Here is a 20,512-nt window from a genome sequence, read left to right on the forward strand (position 1 = left end):
GCCTCTGAAATGTCTGCAAACGTGCAAATGTGAAACAAGCCTCCCCCCGCTGTAGCGCGCTCTCTGGGGGAGGAGAGATAGGACACTCCGTTTATTTTCTGGCTTTATGACGCTTGAACTGAAGCCATGCTAATGCCATACCGGAGCATCTGTGATTCCAAATGCACTTGGAGACATTAATGGCCACCAAGGTCTTGAATCTTGTCGTGAGTAATTTGTCTAACTTAATTGGACATAATATAGTTATGTAATATCTGCTGCGGATAGTATCTAATTGATCCCGTCCTAACAACGCAATAGAAAATTTGTTGTTGCCACTTTGACAGAAATAATAATTTTGCTTTCACTCACTTGTACTTATTTTGGATAAATGTGTCTGAAAATCACGTGTGCCTGCAGCTGGACGCACAGTCCTAATGCATCTCTCTACAGTGCATTCACAAAGACCTAGTTTCCACATGAGGGCTCCATCAACAAGTCTCACTGTCATTTTTTTTCTTTTTTTCTTTTTTGGCTTTGTGCTCCTCTACATGGCCTCAGGGTCACACTCAAGCCATTTCATTTTTCCTGACTTTGAAGTATGAAGCAGTTTTATTTAGGCTTCTTACATCTTTCCAACAACAATAAAAAAAACGACAACAAAATAATAATAAATAAATAGATAGATAGATAGATAGATAGATAGATAGATAGATAGATAGATAGATAGATAGATAGATAGATAGATAGATAGATAGATAGATACTTTATTAATCCCCAGCAAGGGAAATAATAATAATAATAATAACAACAACAACAACAACAACAACAACAACAATAATAATAATAATAATAATAATAATAACAATGATTTAAAATATAGCACACTACATAAGTTTGTACTCCCAAATATGTACACTATACCATAGAGCAATATACCCCCCCCCCCCTCCCCCCTCCCCCCCCACATAGACAGAACACACTCACACAGTGGACTCAAAAAGCCTTGATATATTTCTGAAAGCAGCAGAAGAGGTGACCTATTTAAAAGGTTAGTTTCTTAGCCCCATGGATGGATTAGGAAAACAAAGCACCAGCACTATATTTATCCTTTTCCTTATCTAATGCCCCAGCCTCATCATGATAAGAACTATGTGCATCTCCCCGCCCCTGGATTAGTGCACTGTCCTCAGACTGCAGCCATGAATAATAACCAGCAACATCTCACTGTGAGTGCCCACCGGCAACACTGTGATTTCACGCACTGGATACGGCCATTAGGAGGTTTTCATAATAAAGTTAGATTTACACTGCTGTTAACATGTCATGTAGCTATACAAGTCTTACTGCACGTTCTTAAATTTTGGAACATGTATTTTCCATTTGTGGATTATAAAGTATAATACTGATTTATTTATGATTTTTATATTTAATTTTAGGCTATAGTCTTAACCCAGTGTTTTTGCCGGTTTCAGAAACTTGTTTCTTGATAAATTCCATGCAACATTTGTACATATGAAGGAGATTTGAGTTGGATGTTATGTACTCTATCCATAAAACTCATCTACAAATGCCTACCTAGAGACCTGAGTCTCTTCAGGTCCTGTTGCCATACAGTCTATGGTTGCCAGTTACAGAGGAAAACAGTAACCATAACAACAGGTTACCACTAACAACCACCATCCATAACAACTGCAGCACAAATTAGCGCTCTAATTACAGAGCTGCAGTGGTTGCTGCTTCTGTCTATAACAATGCAAATATCAGAGTCTTACTAATAGTTTAAGTTCACCTAAATGCTGGGGCAGGGTCAGATGGGCAGATGAATGTGAGGTTCACCACGATCACAGCACTGACAAACTCGTGCCCGAAACTCAAGAGTCAAAAAAGTAAAGGTAAAAACACAACACAGCATAAAGCAACAGGAAATAAAATGAAATGAGAAAAAAATAAAGTAAAGGCTGCAACGTATGTGGGTGGTTAGCACTCATGCTTCACAGCAAGAAGGTTCCGGGTTTGATTCCTGGGTGATTACTGTGTAGAGTTTGTGTGTAGAGTTTGATGTTGTGCTGCATCTTGGTGGGTTTCCTCCAGACACTCCAGATCCCCCATAACCCCAAAATATGCATAATGCATATTTCAGCTAAAGTAGTCCTGACCAAGTCTAGCTTAAGCTCTGTAGTGCTGTGCGGCAGCATCTTACTTCTCCTGACAGGTTGCCCCAGTGGCATTGGTTAAAGGATGGGTCAAATGCAGGGAATGAAAAAAAAATGGGACTATGATCCCAGCCTTCACCTGGATGAGACCATGACTTAACCAGGACAGAACAGGACAAAACCAAATCTACATCAGAACTTTTTTTCTTTTCTTTCCTAAACAGTTTTAGATGTTGAGCTTTATCAGTACTAATATAAGTAAGTAGTAACATAAAGTACTATTTTGTGCTAAAAAAAATCACCTAAACACAGCCCAATGGTGTCAAATAAGAAACCATTAATAATTGATTTACACAAAAGCATGCACCGAAACAAAGCTAAATTACTTATAAGCTCTGCAAAGCTCTACAAGCATCGGCAATTCAAATAAATACAAATTATGCACTAATCTAAAATAAGTGGTTACACTGCAACCTTTTGCCTGACAGCAAGAAGCAGTGCCATAATGTTACAGCTGTACAGATACATTAGTGCCTGATGCATGGACGTATATATATTTATAAGTGCATGTTCATGTGTGTGTGACTTTTAATACCACACTTTTCCTAATGCTTTCCTTTTAATACCCCCGTCTGAGAGCAAGAGGGGGCACTGGCAGCATTCACTCACAGTCAGAGAGAGAGAATCTGTCTGGGGATTTGGACAGCTGTCAATTAGAATCCCTCGACACAATCCATGCCCCGCCCCCATCACCCCGTCCTGTCCGTCGCCTGGTCACCCCCGTGGTGTGTTGGCACTGCGTATAGGGCACACTGATAGACCTTTACCTCCACACAACCTCACTCCACTTGTGCAGTATTCGTGTGCTTGTGTTCAGTGGCAAAGGGGCAGGTGGAGAGGATGTTATTATTTCTGGACATCTCTAATCTCCCCTCTAGCCTTTGTTGAGTTGGTTTGTGTGTGTGTGCGTGTTTGTTATTCTATTCCACTGAGGACTCATGTATGTGTGCTGTTAATATCCTTCCTAGGCTGCTGTAAACAAGTGATTTCTTTTTTTTCTTGTATCTAGTGATCTGAATAGATTCTGTGGCCCTCTGAACACATGCAGCCAATCTCAACTCCACTGTGGATCTGCATTTTTGGAGATGGGGGTCCACCGCTGCATGTTTAAAGCCAGAGGTGTGATTTGTGACCAGTGGAGGATGAGGATTCCATGCACAGTTATTTTCCAGTTCACTGCTCATTTAAGTGCACACATATATGGCTCTTTTGAGCGCTCTCAGTAGCCCACACAGTGTACTCAGAATATTCTGTCATGTGCACACTTACAGAGCAAAGAGCTGCCTATACCAATTTAACACATTTGTATTCTCCAAACCTCAAGTGTAGCATGATAAATGCACAATAAAGAATTTAAGATATGATTTTGAAAAAACATTAACGTCGTGTTGTTTACAAGGGCAGATACTAGCAATGCACATTTGGCATGTATAAATTATATATATATACAAATTGACTGTGATAGTTTTAACTGTTCATAGATACAGGATTGAGCAGATGCACTCAGTGTGGAGGAGGTGTATGGAGGAGTTTTAAACCACTGCCATCATGTCCATGATGACCATCTCTCCAAAGCTGAATGTGAGCACACGTAGGCTGGCAGATGATCAAGGAGACAAGCTGACAGCAAGCCTCTTCATTTTGACACTTTACCCTGTGTTGTGATCTGTCGATTTGGAGCGCACAGAGAGATTTTACATTTATTTACACTGAATAGGATTGTTTAATCTGGTGGAGGTGTAGATTCTACTAAGCCTTAATATTTAAAGGATGAGCTTCTATGCAACCCGAGACCTCATCAATATACAGAAATATTATTTTTAAATCCTCCTTGGTTTCACTCTGCAGCTCTGCTTTACAAATCCATTTAGCTGCATGACAGCCTTTTCTGCATATAATCTGTGTTTTTAAGCTCTGGGAGGAAAACCGTTACTTTAAATGACTGGCAAGCATGACGTGGTGCCCTTGATTTTGCCGCTTGCACATGTCCTCTCTGTATGTTATTATGCAGGCATCTGCTGTCAAGACTCCTTAAACTCATGGGTGAACCGAGTACACCCCCACAGCTCCACGCACACGCCCCGCACACAGGCCTGCACGCACACTCAGAGCCGTGTGAAGATACAGAGTGGTGGGCACGAGGGTTAGCGCGCAGCCTCAGGTGTTGCAGAGTGAGTGACTCAGGCCTACTGTCAGTCCCACAGGCCGCCCGCTCCTCACGTGCACCCCACATGACATTTCCACACTACAGTAACAACATTCCCCAATAAGAACACTCTTAGCAGCATGGCATGGTCAGATCACAAATATGCACAGTAGCTATACAACTGTAACCCTTATATTTTGATTTCACCAGTCTCTGGAGGCTGTGGATATGTCGGGTTACAGTTAGATATATTATGTGTTATCTTCTTCTTGCTGTTTCCCTTGCTACCCAAAAACCAACACGGCAGGACAGTGCACCGCTCAACCGTTTTTATTCAGCAACTCTCAATTCTTCCCAACTTAACATGTGCGCGCCCTAATGCGCGTTCCTTGGTGCGCTCCCCAAAATGAGCTGTACCGAAACAAAACAATAGGAACCAAAATTATTATTAAGTAAATGTACCTTACCCAACATAAAATAATAAATATGAATTATTAATAAAATAAATACAAGGCAATAAACAAAATACTAATGTCCCCAAATTAATGTTAATACATAAAATAACATACATCAAATAAATGAAAGGTTACACAACAAATGTTGTATTTGTTCCCTCAGATAATATTGATTATCCCCCTTTAGGTTGTGGTAAAGGGCATTAGTATGGGGGCAGCAAATACCTACTCCATCAAGTCCAGTTCTCCAGAATTGATAACCAGACGCTGATGACTATTAGTAGTAGCCTAATAGTAGTAGGTCTAGCTCTAGGCGTAATAGTAATAGATTAAAATTAGTTTGCCTATTAGTATTATTTTGTAAAAAGCCTATAATGATTTCACAACATGAGTGTAATAAAAAGCAAGGAGGCAGACATCCATTTTTCTTGCATACTAAAATCCATGCTGCCACAAGCACTTGATTACATAACCACCGCTGAATGTTACATTAAAATAAATCAAGTCAGCTGTGTGTGGCCGCTGTGGCAGCAGTGCCTCTTGTGGCCTCGCTGAATGCACGCGTTTGTGCAAAGGCAGGTAAATTTGTCTAAGATGAAGTGCCCAGCAGAAAAGGACTGCCCTGGTTTAGACCTCAGCCTGTCTGTTTAAAACGTGCCACGCATCAGGACATGACTGATTAAAGCCACAGGAGGGAGCCGAAGTCAGCTTATGTGTGAACCGATGGACTAAAATGTAGTCTATTGCACGTTCAAATGTAGCCCTGTTTGTTTTTAGTCTCGCAGCTGTCATGTTCCTCCCTCAGTCTTTACATCTCCACTCACCAGTTCACGGGTTTCCATGGTGACACGCACAGCCCTATCTGCCCGTTTCTAAGGCCCGTCTCCAGCACGAGCGCAGCATCCCTCCCACGGCAATATGATGGACTTAGTATTGGATGTTGTATTCAATGATCTGTGCCTCTTATGCCCTCTCGAATTGAAAACCTGTCATGACTAAAAGAAGCCACAAGATGGAGCTAGATATTTGATGTTGTCAGGGACAAGTACAATAATTGTTCTTGCGTCAATCTTTGCTTTCATTCTGACAAACGTTTGCTGATCCCTGAATGCTTACATTGCAATAGTACACTTTTGGTTAGACGGGCTATGTAAAATACTTGGTCAATATGAGCAATATGTCCAGCTCGTCCTTGTCCATACAAAAATGCACCAATAGACATCAACTTCCCCATGACAGCAAACAGTCCCCCCTTTGTGCATTTACAGAGGCCACTTTGTGCTGCCAGATCATCCTGACCTGTGCATGGATTTGTGCACTGAGTCTATGCTTATCAATAACAGTAAAACATACTAAATTTAACATAATTTATAGAAATAACTACCTAAATGCTGAAACAAAACCAAAGTTCATGTAACCATGTAAGCTGCTTTATGTGTGATAATAGCTGTGGGACAACGAGCCTCATGGAAACATTTTACCTGCATCGCTTATGCAACTCAAAGAGTAGGCCACCCACACACGGCATCAGGATGCTGTCTTATACAATGGACACAGCAAGCTCAAAATGAACTACTCACAATTTCAGAAGAGAAGTCTAATTTTAGAGAAGTGTTGAAATAACAAACTACTGTAATAAGTTAACAAAGTACTCAACAGGGACACAGTGTTGTTGTTCTGTTTGTTTGTTTTTTTTATCTCTCCTTGCAGATGATTACAAAGTTCCTTATGGTGTTCAGAATTCTGTCAAAACACAAATGTATAAAAGTGTTGGTGTGGGCGGAGTAAACTGACCACACATCAGGCGACAAAATCAGCGGCAAGTTTTGCACTTTGCACCATGAAACAGGAGAGTGTGTGCTGTCTGTGGGACCGCTGCCCTGAATCATCCATCATTTACAGCTATGCTTTGGAGAGCTTTGTTTGGTATCAATCATTTAGTTCTGTTGTTCACATGCTCCAGCCCGCTGTAGAACACAGAGGTGAGTGGCCCCACCTGCTTTCACCACAGGCCAACATCCTGGAAACAAATATATCTTATGCAGGCTTGAATAGAAATGTAAAAGAGTTGAAGTTGTGTGTTAATGAATTTATCCAAGTGTTTCAAAGACCTTTTCTGTGAAAGTAAAAGTCATAGTCCCATGCCTGTACATGATGATCTCTGTTAGCCCACAACCTGTACCACGAGCAGGCAGATCACTATGCTGAGAAGCAGGAATGAGATGTGATTTATTTTGTCTTTCTCTGGTGCCAGATGCAGATTGAAGTTCATAAAGAGAGCGACATGGAAAATGCTAACAGCTCATGTTGCTGTAAAGCAGACATGTGAAACTCACATGCTTGTGCAGGTGTTGAGAAAGTGAGCTACTGCTGACAATCTGACCTTCTGACAACACACAAACACGTCTTTGTAAAAGACAGGACCAGAAATCAGGGAAAGTCTCCGTGGTTTAATCAGCAGTTAATTTCAACTTTAAAAACTATAATGGTTTGCACAAACTTTCTAAAAATTTCAAATCACATACTTTAATGTTATCCCTGTGAATATTTAATATTTTAGACAGCTCTTTGAAGGGACTGTATTCATTTTCACCAGTCAAACTAAGTGACAGTGTGTAACAGTAGCTCAGTGGTTAGAGTGTTGGTCGACCAACCCGAAGGTCGGAGGATTGAGTCCGGCTCGGACCAAGTTCTGTCGTTGTGTCCTTAGGCAAGACACTTCACCCACATTGCCTAGTATGAAAGTGGTGTGTGCGTGAATGACAGGTGATGGTCGGAGGGGCCAATGGCGCAGATTGGCAGCCTCGCTTCCGTCAGTCTGCAGTCAGCTGTGGCTACAATAGTAGCTTACCATCACCAAGTGTGGAAATGAATGAATAATGACTATAGTGTAGTGCTTTGAGAGGCTTTGACAAGCCTGTAAAGCGCATTACAAGTGTAAGTTAAATATTATTATTAAACAGAATCTAGCTCTGGATGTGTGTATTGCCGAGGGCAGCTCTCTCATGCGTCCTGCTGTGAGCCCATATGGAGGAGGCAGGTGAAACCCAATGATTGCCCTGTGCTGATCTGTGAGTCTGTGTTTTGTGTGGAGCAGAGGGCTATACCTGCCTCAGTGCTCTCAGCCTGAATACAGTGATGTCAGCTCAGGTAAGAGCTGGAACTCGGCGATGGAAAATGAAACAAGAGGAGACAGACAGGCCATTAGTGCAGCACGTCAGTCTGTCTGCTCCAGACACTGAGGCTGGGGCCAGTGGGGCTGTGCAACTTCAACTTTTACAAACTCATGGATACATGATACTCACGCTTGTAAGAAAATAAAAATGATTGGTTTTGTCAAAAATGTCCTTATGTTTACTTTATTTATTTATTTGTTTATTTATTTATTTGACAGGGACAGTACATTGAAAACATTGCCACCATATAGGTCACCGATGTCCATGTACATAAGGCTTGTAGCCACAGACTAATTTGCAGCTCCCGTCCCTGGTTAGGCTTTTAAAGGACAGAAGACATGTTGTTTATTGTATTTTTGGAACAAACTCACAAACTGATTTGATAGCCATAATGGTTTCTGTAATCAGTAAGTGGAGTTGCCAAATAAGAGATGGAGAAGTTCTGAAGTTGAGAACAACCTTAGCTCAACAGTGGATGTTACACAGTACGTCAGTTTATGCTGAGTATTTGGATGAGATAATATGTTAACATAATTGTTTCCATAAAACACTAATATGTGAAAAAAAATACTTCTCTGATCATTTACTAGTTTTTATGTGTTTGTACCTGTGTTTTCCTGGTGCATCCTCCCACTCTTACCCAACGCTTACCTAAACTGCACTCAGCACACTCCTACCCTCGGCCTCCCTACAGACCAGGCCAACTCATCTCACCAACTCTACTGTATAAATATAAATGTAACAATGTATACTGCAGTGTTAGCTTGAAGCAGGCAGTTACACACATTAGCCAAACGCAAGTGTCTTCAGTGTTATGTCTGTGCTGCTAGCACACAGTGTGATGCTGTTGTATTCTTAGATCAGTCCTCTCTGACTCAGATTTTTCTCTTTCTGCTCAAAGCACAAGTTATCCTGTCTACAGTGCACAAAGTATGCGCTTCCCTCCAATATAAATACATGCTCTACAGCTGTCTTACCATTAAAACTAAACAAAGTAAAATAAGTCACTCTAGTGGAAATCATATTATGACGTGTCATATACTAAATGTGTGCTGTACTGACAGTTGATATTTGGGGAAAAATAAATAGTAAATAGCAATGCAACAATTTCATTACCATTTCACCATTCCACTTCCAAATTTATTTGATCAGAAATCAAAATGGACAGTTATTGTTGAAGAACCTTGCATAGGTTATAGACTATGCCTCACCAGCAGATTGCAAACCAGAACAGGCTATTAAACAAATGGTTGTAGGTGACCCAAAGTGGGCCTTCACAAAAATGTAGATTTTCAAGGGAAATGGCTTTGGCAAAATTGAAATAGAGACACTTAAAACATATAAATGTAAAAACAGATCCATCCTGAAGTCTTATGAGAGACAGAATAATAGTTATTGTTTTTCACCAGTTGAGCTGAAACATGTCACCAGCATTAGTTATGATTTTCATGCATTTCTCGCTTCATTTACCATGCAGGTAGACTTCACTGTAAAATCAATTTTTAAAAAAACAAAAAAACCATTGCTTTGTTGCAATATATTCTGACATGATGGTCTAATCTATAAACTGTATTTAAATTAGTACTTTAAAAAAATGTAATATTTAGTAAAGTTTCTACACAGAAAACAGTTTATTTTGTACCTTGCATTTTGCTGCAAAAACAATACTACATTTGCATTTGGTCCTGTTAAGTTTGTTGTAGGAACTTTTGCCTACTCAAACAAATGAACAGTTACAGATACAGAAAACTATCTCTAACCAACTCCCCATGTTGTGGAGTGTATATTTTTAAATATGTTCAGATTTGATAACTCCTCGCAACTCACTGCATGCTTTTCATGGAGCCATCCAAAATGATTAAAGGGATCTTTTTCATGACAACTGCATGATAACACAGCAATGCAATGCTACTGTGAGGCATTTAGATACAGATGTTGAGCATGGAAACTACTGGGTCTGTTCTGGTGTCTGGGCAGTGATATGCTGATCAACTTTAGGAATGTTCTGTATGAGCAATTGGTATTACAATTACTGATGATTACATGCTCTCAGAATTGTATCCCAAATCACAAAGGATCAAATCTGGTGTAACATTTAAATCTGTAGGTTTACAGCAGTTTTAATTCAGACCCATTATTGACTGTTACAATACATTGTGTCAGTAAGCATCCTTAGTTGTCAATAAATAGTAAAAAGGTAAACACATTTCCAAATCACCATGTTGCTGTCAATTAATTTTAAATGCATCTAAAGCTGCATTATAACCAGTCTTAAGATTATCATTTGTCTATACACAACCTATCTAGAGCTACAATGTCTACGACAGTTGTGTTGTGTGGTCAGACAGTAGTCTCTTCACTTTAACACAATCAAGAGACTTATTTAATTGGTGCATGTCAGTTTCCAAAATTGTCAAGATAGTATCTTGTCAGCAGTAGTTGCATGAGAAGGCAGTGCAAAGTTTGGCAGTTTTATTTAGGAATTAATTTTGTTTGTTTGTCTTTTATTTTTGTTATCTTTATATAGAAAACCACCTCCAATAGCTGTGCATTGCTGCCATGTGTCATCCCTCATGCATGGTGCAAAGGAGACTGACTAAAATGTGATGTCTGTTTGTGTGTCTGCAGTGCATCTTTATGGCAGGAGAAGATGAGCTGTTCTTTGGGAGGCACTTCACTCAGTTCTAAAATGAGACAGGGTTCAAGGCACTAGGCAACTAATTTTAGTTAGAGCAATGAAATCTGTTTTGCTATTATAACTATCCTTCCTAAGATTTTAAAGTCAAATAAAAAGTAGGTCACAATTGAATATTATCATGCACTTGACCATTAGAGAGCTTTGAAGAAACATAAAGGAAGATGTTGTATTTGAATAATTATATCTTTTTAGCGTTTGATATTTTCTGAAGCAGATTTGTCCATTAGCAGTTAGCTCCATCATGCACCTGATGTGTAATGAGAAGGGTCACAGTTCCCCTTGCCCTGACATCATGCACTGAGTATACAAAGCTTTAGCTAATAGGCCTTATCGCTTTGTTTTTGATCATGCCATGGTCTTTGAAAAGTGTTCCTGTTTCCTTGATAAGTTAACATTCAACACCTCAATGTTAAAATGAATTAAATAACTAGTGCACTTTTGGTGAAAACAAATCAGCGTGATCCAGGATGGGCAGAAGTGAGTAAAAGACATGAAATGAGGTGATGGCTTGTGCATGCCATTATAAGACAGGAGAGATCCTCCACATGCGCATTCCAAGCTTTATATAAAGGAGCTTTGCATTGCATCATCCTCCAGTGTGTAGCAGCAGCAGTGCAGTATAGGTCTTCCACAAAGCCCACCATCGGTCCGTTAAGGTGCCTGATCAGTTTCCTGTTTCAAACATTTACCGTAAAAAAAATAATAGTAATACAGCTATAAGCCAAACAATGTCTCTGTTGATTGTATCATACATCATGTGCACATTATCAACTTGTATAAATCAAACCTGCTTCAAGTTGTGATTTATAATCATTTTGAATGTGCTAGAATTTCCTTTGCTTGTTAACGAATTGGAGAAGAGTGTTGACTTGAAAAAGAAAAAAAAAAAAAAAAAAAAGAGTGTCTTTCACTGCGATAAAATAAATGGTTATTTTTGGTTAAAATATTTTCCACAATTTTACTTTATAAGCTCCTCAAAATGTCTTGCTTTACAAGCATCTTAAAAATGAAATAAATAATAAAAAATAAGTTTTTATAATAAAATGTCCACTTAATGACTATTTCTGTCCTGACTTAATCCTCCTCTTTTGAGTAGTCTATGTGCAATGAAGTTTTTTAGATGATGAAGAAAAGCTGCTTATATTTCTACATTATTTACAGTGGCGCCGAGTGCGTCCTCACACGTCAGTGAGCAGTTTGCCCTTGCTCACACAGTTCTGGCTGGGAGCCATGCAGTTGGCAGTTCGCAGGTTGGCTTCCCTAAAGTTATCGATGCTGTTGTTCATATCCTCGTCTATCTCCATGTATTCGGACTTGCTGACCACAGAGGAGCTGCGGCGGCTCGAGTTGGTCTCTGAGGCCAGGTTCTGCTGACTCACATTCAGAAACTGGGCCTGCTCCTCGCCCTCGGTCTCACGGTGGTAGAAGTAGTTAAAGTTGGACACAATAACAGGTACGGGTAGGGCGATGGTCAGTACTCCTGCTATAGCACATAGTGAGCCCACAATCTTACCCCCGATGGTGACAGGGTACATGTCCCCATATCCCACTGTGGTCATGGAAACCACGGCCCACCAGAATGCGTCCGGGATGCTAGTAAAAAAGGAATCCTTCTCTTCAGCCTCAGCGAAGTAGACAGCACTGGAGAACAAAATTACACCTATGAAAAGGAAGAAAATAAGCAAGCCCAGCTCTCGCATGCTGGCTTTTAGAGTCTGCCCCAAAATCTGCAGCCCCTTAGAGTGCCGGGACAATTTAAAAATCCTGAAGACCCTGACCAAGCGAATGACCCTGAGTATAGCCAAAGAAGTGGCCTGTTCTCCTCCACCCTTGCTCTCTCTGTTTTCTTGATCATCAGCGAGCTCTGTTCCCAATGTAATAAAGTATGGGATGATAGCCACAATGTCAATAGAGTTCATCATGTTTTTAAAGAAGGCAGCCTTACTGGGACATGCAAAAAATCGGACTATTAGTTCAAAAGAAAACCAGATAATGCAGAGTGTCTCCACCACAAAGAACGGGTCAGTGAGGACATTTGGATGGTAATATAAAGTGGTGTTGCCCACAGTATGTACTCGATCTCTCGGATCCTCCTTCAGTTCTGGTAACGTTTCCAAACAAAATATAACAATGGAAATGAGGATGACCATCACAGAGACTATGGCAATCCCCCGTGCGGGCCCCGAGCTCTCTGGATGTTCAAACAGGAGCCAGATCTGTCTCTGGAACTCCTTCTCTGGCAGTGGTCGCTCCTCCTCCCTTATGAAGCCCTCATCCTCCCGGAACTTTTCCATGGCTTCAGCACCCAATTCATAAAATTTGATTTCTTCTGAAAACATATCTAGTGGCACATTGACTGGCCTTCTGAGCCGACCACCTGACTGGTAATAGTACAGGATGGCATCAAAACTGGGCCGATTGCGGTCAAAGAAATACTCATTTCGCAGGGGGTCAAAGTAGCGCATTCTCTTCTTAGGGTTTCCCAGAAGCGTATCTGGAAACTGGGCCAGTGTTTTGAGCTGTGTCTCGAAGCGCAGCCCTGAGATGTTGATGACCACACGCTCACAGCAGTCATGCTCCTCGAGGTCATGGTCGGGGGGGTACGGGTCCTGCGGGTGCCCTGGCAGGGTGGACGTCTCGTCCATATTCTCAGTGGACACCACAGTCATCCTTCCTGCTGCGGGCGGGACAGGAGGAGGCAGCGACGTCAAATGCACGTAGTAGATCAGAGTGAACAGGCTCCTATTAGGGCCAGGAGCTGCACAGAGCCCCCCAGCCCATCTTCTTACCCATAATCATCTTCATCATGCAGCAGGTCTTCTCAGGACTGTCACCTGAAACAAGACAAACACTTGTTCTGACAAACATCCACAGATCTATGTTGTGCGCAGATCTGCTAATAGAATACAGTGGGGTCCTTTAGCAGAGAATTCATGTTTGCAGTCCCGTTGCGTTCTCTATGCGCAATTTACAACTGCAGTACCCCACTCAAACTGCTCACACGCGCACACACACATTTTATGTACAAGTATTTAGTGTGTGAAGTGCTAATTACCTGTTTGGAGTTGTGAAGAAGCAAACGTGGACACCTGGCGGCCACCCACCACGACACGGCTTTAATACTGTTATCGCTTTACACAATTCTTGAAATATTGATGGACTATGTTGTCTTGGTCAACATCCGTATCCTCATGGTGTAGGTTTTCAGAGTCGATCGGTGCAGCCCGTGGGAGCGCGGCACCAAACCGCAGCTGGGCAGTAAAATCCTGGGCTGACAGTTTGACCAAGGCATGCTGAAAATAACAGTGGAGAGGTGAAGCTAAGTTGCAGCACAGGTGCTAATGGAGAGAGCTGGGAAGACCGGACTGCCGCATCAGCAGAAAAGCACACGACAGCGTAGGAAAAGCCAAAATGTGAAGCCTTTGGAGGAAAAAAGTGCCCGGGGATACGGCAGTGACAGTGGACGGAGGAGAGCGGGTCCGTCCCGGGAAATTTGGCAGCATATTGCAGGATTTGATCCAGAGGAGGGGAAGAAGTGAGAGTGGACGAGGGAGGGGTTGGCGCGCGGGAGGAGGGGGGGTTCGACGCAATGCAGACAGACTGTAAAACACACTTCATACTACAGTAGGCTACTGCGGCGCGGCAAATCTCCACTAAATCATGGACCTTTTGTAACGACAATAATGTGTAGATAAAATGAAGCGATGACAGATCCTGGAGTTTTACATAACCAATGTTTTTCTTTGTCTGGTGACCCCCGCAAACACACGCATAATGTGAAGAGCTCGTGCGCGCCTCTCGTCGGGATGAGAGGTGGATGCTGTTTGGACAGTAGGGATGTACACGTTAGTTTTAGCGTTGCCATGGTAACAGAGGAGACTTCTTGGATAACACAGATTGAGATACATCATATTAGTTGAATAGGCTATGCATTGACTAGTCCATCATACGCCTATAGTAACAAATGAACAAAGTCCATAAAAACATTTAGCCTAGTGCTCTCCACACACTTCCGGGGGCCTGTGCCTTTGGATGAAAGACCTTGGACTGGACTGAGGTTGTTCCTCAGTTTTGTTCACAGTCACATATAGTAAACACATGTGCATGCTCTGCAGACAGCGTTGCATTTAAGCTCTCACACTGTTCAGCCCTGAGGTCTGAAGGAGACCTTGCCTTGATAGAGAAAGGGCTTTGTGATCAGCCATGCATATTCAGCCAATCTGCACACATGGCACAAACCACTGATGAGCCTCCTCCACCATATGTTTTTTATAACCTTTGGCCTGAGAGATTTAAAGGGCAATATGTAATCCACTTTGACTTTGTTGAGTGATGTATTTTGTGATAAAGCCAAGGTCTAGCAACCATTTAGTCAAGTTACTGGACGTGTAGCACAAGTCTTACATTATTACAACAATAAAGAATAAGCTACTCATGGCCTGTTTTCACTCAGCACATTATTTGTGTGAAAATAAATTGTAAGGCATATAAATGAAGAGCTGAAGAGCTCGTTCAGCCACAGACTGTTACTGCCACGCTGCTCCACTGAGAGACACAGGAAATCTTTCCTGCCTGTCGCCATCAAACTGTTAAACTCCGTTCTCTAACCAAACACTTCAATACTCCAATATTCCACTTTGTACATAGATGTAAATAGTGTGTGATTTTGTGAGATGATCTATTTATTTATTTTGTTTAACACCGACACTTTATTCTTATTGCATGACACTTTATTCTTATTGCACAAATTTTATTCTTATTTAAATGACTTTTTATTCTTATTCTTAAATTCTATCCTGTGGTTGTGGCATCGGTTAACTAAGAGAATTTCCCTTCGGGGATCAATAAAAGTGATTCTGATTCTGATTCTGAAATGTTCAGTTTTTGGGCAAATCTTAGAGCAATGAAATGTATCTGTACATATTCTGTCTAAAAGCTTGATACATTGAAACAAACTGTGTGAAAAGTGTAAAATTAGGAACAGGCTGACATTTGACAGGAGCACAAATCTCACTCATATTACTTGGAACTGGTGGCATTTATTGTTTTATCTCATGTTAGGTGATATGTGCAGGGTGCTGCTATACAAAGGGCTGCTGCTGCGACTGCTATAACTGTCTCAGGCTCACATTACAGCTGTTTATCCTGCTTTGAAACTGAAGATGGAAGACAAAACCCAGAGTAAAATACCTTTCAAAAGCGAGCTGAAAGTTTAATGTGCACTTGAACTTTTAAGACGCCTCTTACCTCTCCCCTTTATCAGCATCTCAGCTAATCAGCGGCAGTTATTGCAAACTCCAGGCTTGGTTGAGGCCTTGGTTTCCATTGCTGCATGTACAATACAGACTGCAGTATTAAACAAATGTATTATGACTTAAAAATTTGAATCATCATAAAAATACCCATGACGAAGTAAAGAAAAGTTGTATTAAATCTATTGAGCCAGTGCTGTGTGCTTAGTCTGCATTTTGTCCATGCATGTGATGATCAGCAGAGATGCAGCAGAGGATGAGGAGGCATACTGCATCTTCATGCAAAGCGACACGGCATCATGGCCCGTAGCCACGCACAGGCCTGTCATCTTGTGCCTCATGCTCGTGCCCAAATCAGGGCCAACATACTCATTAAAGTGCTTTTCCAGAGGGCTCTGCATCCTCATCCTCCAATGCGCTCATTTTTCTACAGTCATCATATGTATGCTCTGATTATACTTCTCTCTCAGTATCATCACAGAAGCCTTTAGTGACCACCAATCAGAAACACAAGAAATTACATCAAATATTTATCCACTAAAATGTGAGTGGAAATTGACAAGTCAAAGTGAAACATAATTTGATCGGGTCAGTTTTTTGCACAAGTGACTTCACAAGTATGTTTTCCACTCACATTTTAGTTAATAAATATTTTATGGAGTTTCTGATTAGTGGTCTCTAAAGGCTTCTGTGATGATACTGAGAGAGAAGTATAATCAGAGAAGATATGGAAATATATGTGTAAGATGGCTGTAGATTTCTTTATATAGGCAAAAGGTTAGGACAGTTATATAATCATTTTTGAATTGTTTACAAATTGGTATTGTTTTATATTTGAAATAGACATCCAATTTAAAAAAAAAACCTGATAATCTTTCACAGGGTTAAAATAAGTACTTATTTTTGGTTAAGATTTTCCTCAATTTCAAATTTAGAAGCTTCTCAAAATTTACTTTCATTTTACTCTTGTCTCAGTAGAAAAAAAGTTGGTAAATGATCACACTTATATATCACTTAGAGTTCTACCTACAATGGATACATCATTGTACACAGGCATTGATGGTGAGTCGGGTTAAGTGTCTTGCCCAACGACACAAAGACAGCATTCACCTGAGGGAGCTGAGGGAGCTTTGAATTACTTTGTGTACGAATTGTGCAATACAAATAAACTTTCCTTGCCTTACCTGGATGACTGAGGGATTACACAGACATCTACCAACAACGTTTATGCAGATGTTTATCTCTGATACTTAAAAAAAAGTGAATGAAAAGTATTTACTTGATGACTTCATTGACTAATGTGCAATATGCCACTTTTGTTGCTGAGCCATCTCTTGCTTTCATATTAGTCCACTGGTCCTTTAACTTGACACATGAACCACAATCTTATCCAAACAGGAGGAAAATTGTGCTCTTGGGTTAGTTTATTCTTATTCTTAACCAATCAGAGAAAAGCATGGTCCCTCAGTATCATAACAAACATGGAATCTTTCAAGTAATGATGAAAGAAATAAAAGTATTCATAAAAAATATTGTAGTCTTCTATAGATTCAAGAAGCGAAGCATCCGATTGCACAGCTCTGAGTTTGGCCAGAGAAGGCAATGACCAGTGTGAGGTTTTCAGTCTGTATGCCATGCAACTATTAGATATGAAATCATGAGTCTCTAGTTTATTTTAAATTGTGAATATATACACTTACTTACCTTCATTTTGTTATTTTCACATATATTACTATAACAAAGCGTGTCAAAACAGCTAGATTAAGAAGTTATGAATGTATGAAACAGCTTTGCCCCTCCCCCACTTCCATTCATAAACACATGGATAATGCATGCCTGTATATAATGCCTATGCAGATCCCCCTATTTCTCTAGAGCTATTTATAGTGCCTATAGCATGAAGGGAAACAAGCATGGCCAATTCATGCAGTGCCCTTCAAGACCAACTCTGGGCCCTTGGGTGCTGCCGGGGCCCGACTTCAGGGAGCTATTATTAGAGTCACGTCATGAGAGAGGCAGCGAGGAGCGAGGAAAGCAAAGTGACAGTTTGGGGGAGGGAGAAGATACAGTAACGGACACAAAGCAGAGGAAGGAAGATGAGAACTGTGAAGAAACAATGTAAAATATGTTGTATTCAGTTACTTACCAAGCTGGTTCAGTCCCAAATAAAAAATGGCCTACTGTGTCCCTTGAGATGGTAGGATTTGAATTAAAAACAAGGGGTCAGAGTAAATAACTGTGACCACATCAATGTCCAATCAGCAGTTTCATCATCATAACATTGACCTAAGTGTGACATCTCGCCAATACTGTGATTGATACAAGCACTTGGGTTGACAGTGAGGAGGCAGGTAGTGACAGACTGATGTCAGGAGACATTCAGCAGCTGATGGCAGCTTTGACAGCCCATCACTGTATACAAATAACTGACAACATAGAAGCAGCAATGTACAGGAAGGCACAATCAATACGTGACTCCATATGTTTCTGGGGGTATACTTCTCAGTCCTATTATTTACCAGGTATTTCAGCAGTATCATTCAATATGTGTGACAAAACATCTAAATGGTCTCTCAAACTCTTTTTCCTTATATTCTGTAGTGTCATTCCTGTGTTTGTTCAGATGCACTGATGATGTCATTGGTCTGTTCATTCTCTGATGCATGAACAGATCATGAACTGTGCTCATATGCATTTAGACTGCACCAGGGCTGCCTTTTGTCACTGCTTCTGTTTATTATTTATCGGGTCATAATTTCCAGTTACTGCCAGAGGAAGTAGTTTGGGAGCCACAGAATGTCATCACTGGTGTTTTCTGATGCCATTTGATTCATCAAATCAGCAGCATGCACTGGGGCAATGTGCAGCCTAGTGTAAAGCAGCTTTGCACCCAAGGCCATGGATTATGATCATAAAAAGGTAGTTTGACCTCCTCAGATTGTTGGAGAGTCACTGCCCAAAGGGGTGGAGTGTAAGTATCCGAGTCTTGTTAACGATGAGATGGACAGGCGCAGTGGTGCAGGCTTTACGGACTTTAAGTTTCCAAGCTTTAACAAATCCAAGCATCATCACCAGCATCATTTCATTGTCAGCTTTTCAGGACTGAGACTGTGTTCACTACAAATGCATTGATGAATTTGCCTCACTAAATGACTGCTTTGCATTTTTTTAAATATCGGTTTATTCCTACTGCTGCTAGTAGAGGGAATGCTAATGCCCAAAAGATTTTTTTCCATATAGTAATCAAGCTATAAAATGTAAATTACCAAATTCCAGGTCTTGGCAGCATTATATTTCTGTATGAGACACTCTAAAATGTTTTATATACCTCGTAGCCTCATTTTTTCAAGGTTTACTGTAAGAGTTTTACACAAGAATTTGTGAAAGTATACAACAACAGTTGTATAAACAAAACAAAAAATACTTTGTTGCCCTAAAATATATATATACACAGCTTACATAGTGAAATAAAACCTTAAAAATATCTTGAGCTCATAAAACTAAACTCTTAAGTGTTGTTTTTTCTCACAGCTTCATTACAGGGCATGCTTCATCATTCTCACATTGGCTCAGCTCTAATCCCTAACAGGTCCTGTTAATTTGCCACGGTTGGGTGTTATTAATCTAGGCACTCATAATGTTTTTCTTTACATTTTTTAATACAACTGAATATTCTCCCTCTGTAAGAATACTGTAATATATGAGTAGCTTTTGGCTCATACCATTCTACAGCAATTCAAAGGGGTGAAGGAAAGACAATTAAATCACACAAGATGTTTTTAAGATAATTCACATCTCTTAATTACATTATGTCCAGGCTTTTGATTGTGATTTAGTTATTGTAGATTGTGATTTGGTGTGTACTGTTCATCCCCTCATGTCACCCTTCGACGGTTCAGTTGTGTAGATGAGCAAGACCCATTGCAAAAATAGACTGCAGAATCCCCTCAAAGAAAAAGCAGGGTTAAAAATAGCCCTGAAAAAAACACACTGAAAACCACAGTCACAGAGATATAGGGATTCCCTATACACTGCATAGCCTTTACAGTTTATATGGAAGAAAATAGAAAAGATGAAATGTTGCAGTTAATATATGCTTTATTCTTCTGGTAGGGAAATTTGTCCTCTGGGACAGCTTGCAGTTGCAGTGGGCACCACAGAGCAGCACCAACTCCAAATCATGAGCTAAGCTCAGTCAGAACTAGCTGGAAGACTCTATCTATTGTGCAGTGCATGTATCGGGTTGATTTGGTGGGTTTGCTCTGGAGTGTCCGGAGTAAATCCACCAGACACAACCTTCTGCCTGTGAAGTGAGAGTGCTAGTCTTTTAGCCACCGTGCCACCAATACATAATACATACATGTCATTATACTAATTTGGTACATTTCGTACATCTGGAATCATATTTTTATATCTTTGAATGTATACAATCTTGTAATTGTATGTAAAGTTGGTTTCCTTTTAAGTATGAATAAACTACCCCCCCCCCCCCCCCCCCCCCCCCCCTATATTTTGCCCTATGTTCTTCTTCAGCAAGCCCATCCTATAGCCTACCATGTGCTGCCTGAAAGGTGATGTCTTTAAAATGGG

General features: G+C 40.6%; 1 protein-coding gene across 1 annotated transcript; it reads right to left on the reverse strand.

Moving 5' to 3' along the window:
* Positions 1-9,086: 9,086 nt before the first annotated feature.
* On the reverse strand, positions 9,087-14,176 carry kcna1b (potassium voltage-gated channel, shaker-related subfamily, member 1b). Its single transcript, XM_033990265.2, has 2 exons — positions 13,726-14,176; positions 9,087-13,504 (listed from the first exon to the last, which is right to left on the reverse strand). The coding sequence occupies exon 2, from the start codon at positions 13,337-13,339 to the stop codon at positions 11,849-11,851; it is 1,491 nt and encodes a 496-aa protein (XP_033846156.1). The 5' UTR covers positions 13,340-13,504; positions 13,726-14,176; the 3' UTR covers positions 9,087-11,848.
* Positions 14,177-20,512: the final 6,336 nt, after the last annotated feature.

Source organism: Periophthalmus magnuspinnatus, chromosome 23 (assembly GCF_009829125.3).
Source record: "Periophthalmus magnuspinnatus isolate fPerMag1 chromosome 23, fPerMag1.2.pri, whole genome shotgun sequence".
In the NCBI taxonomy this organism is placed as follows: Eukaryota; Metazoa; Chordata; class Actinopteri; order Gobiiformes; family Gobiidae; genus Periophthalmus; species Periophthalmus magnuspinnatus.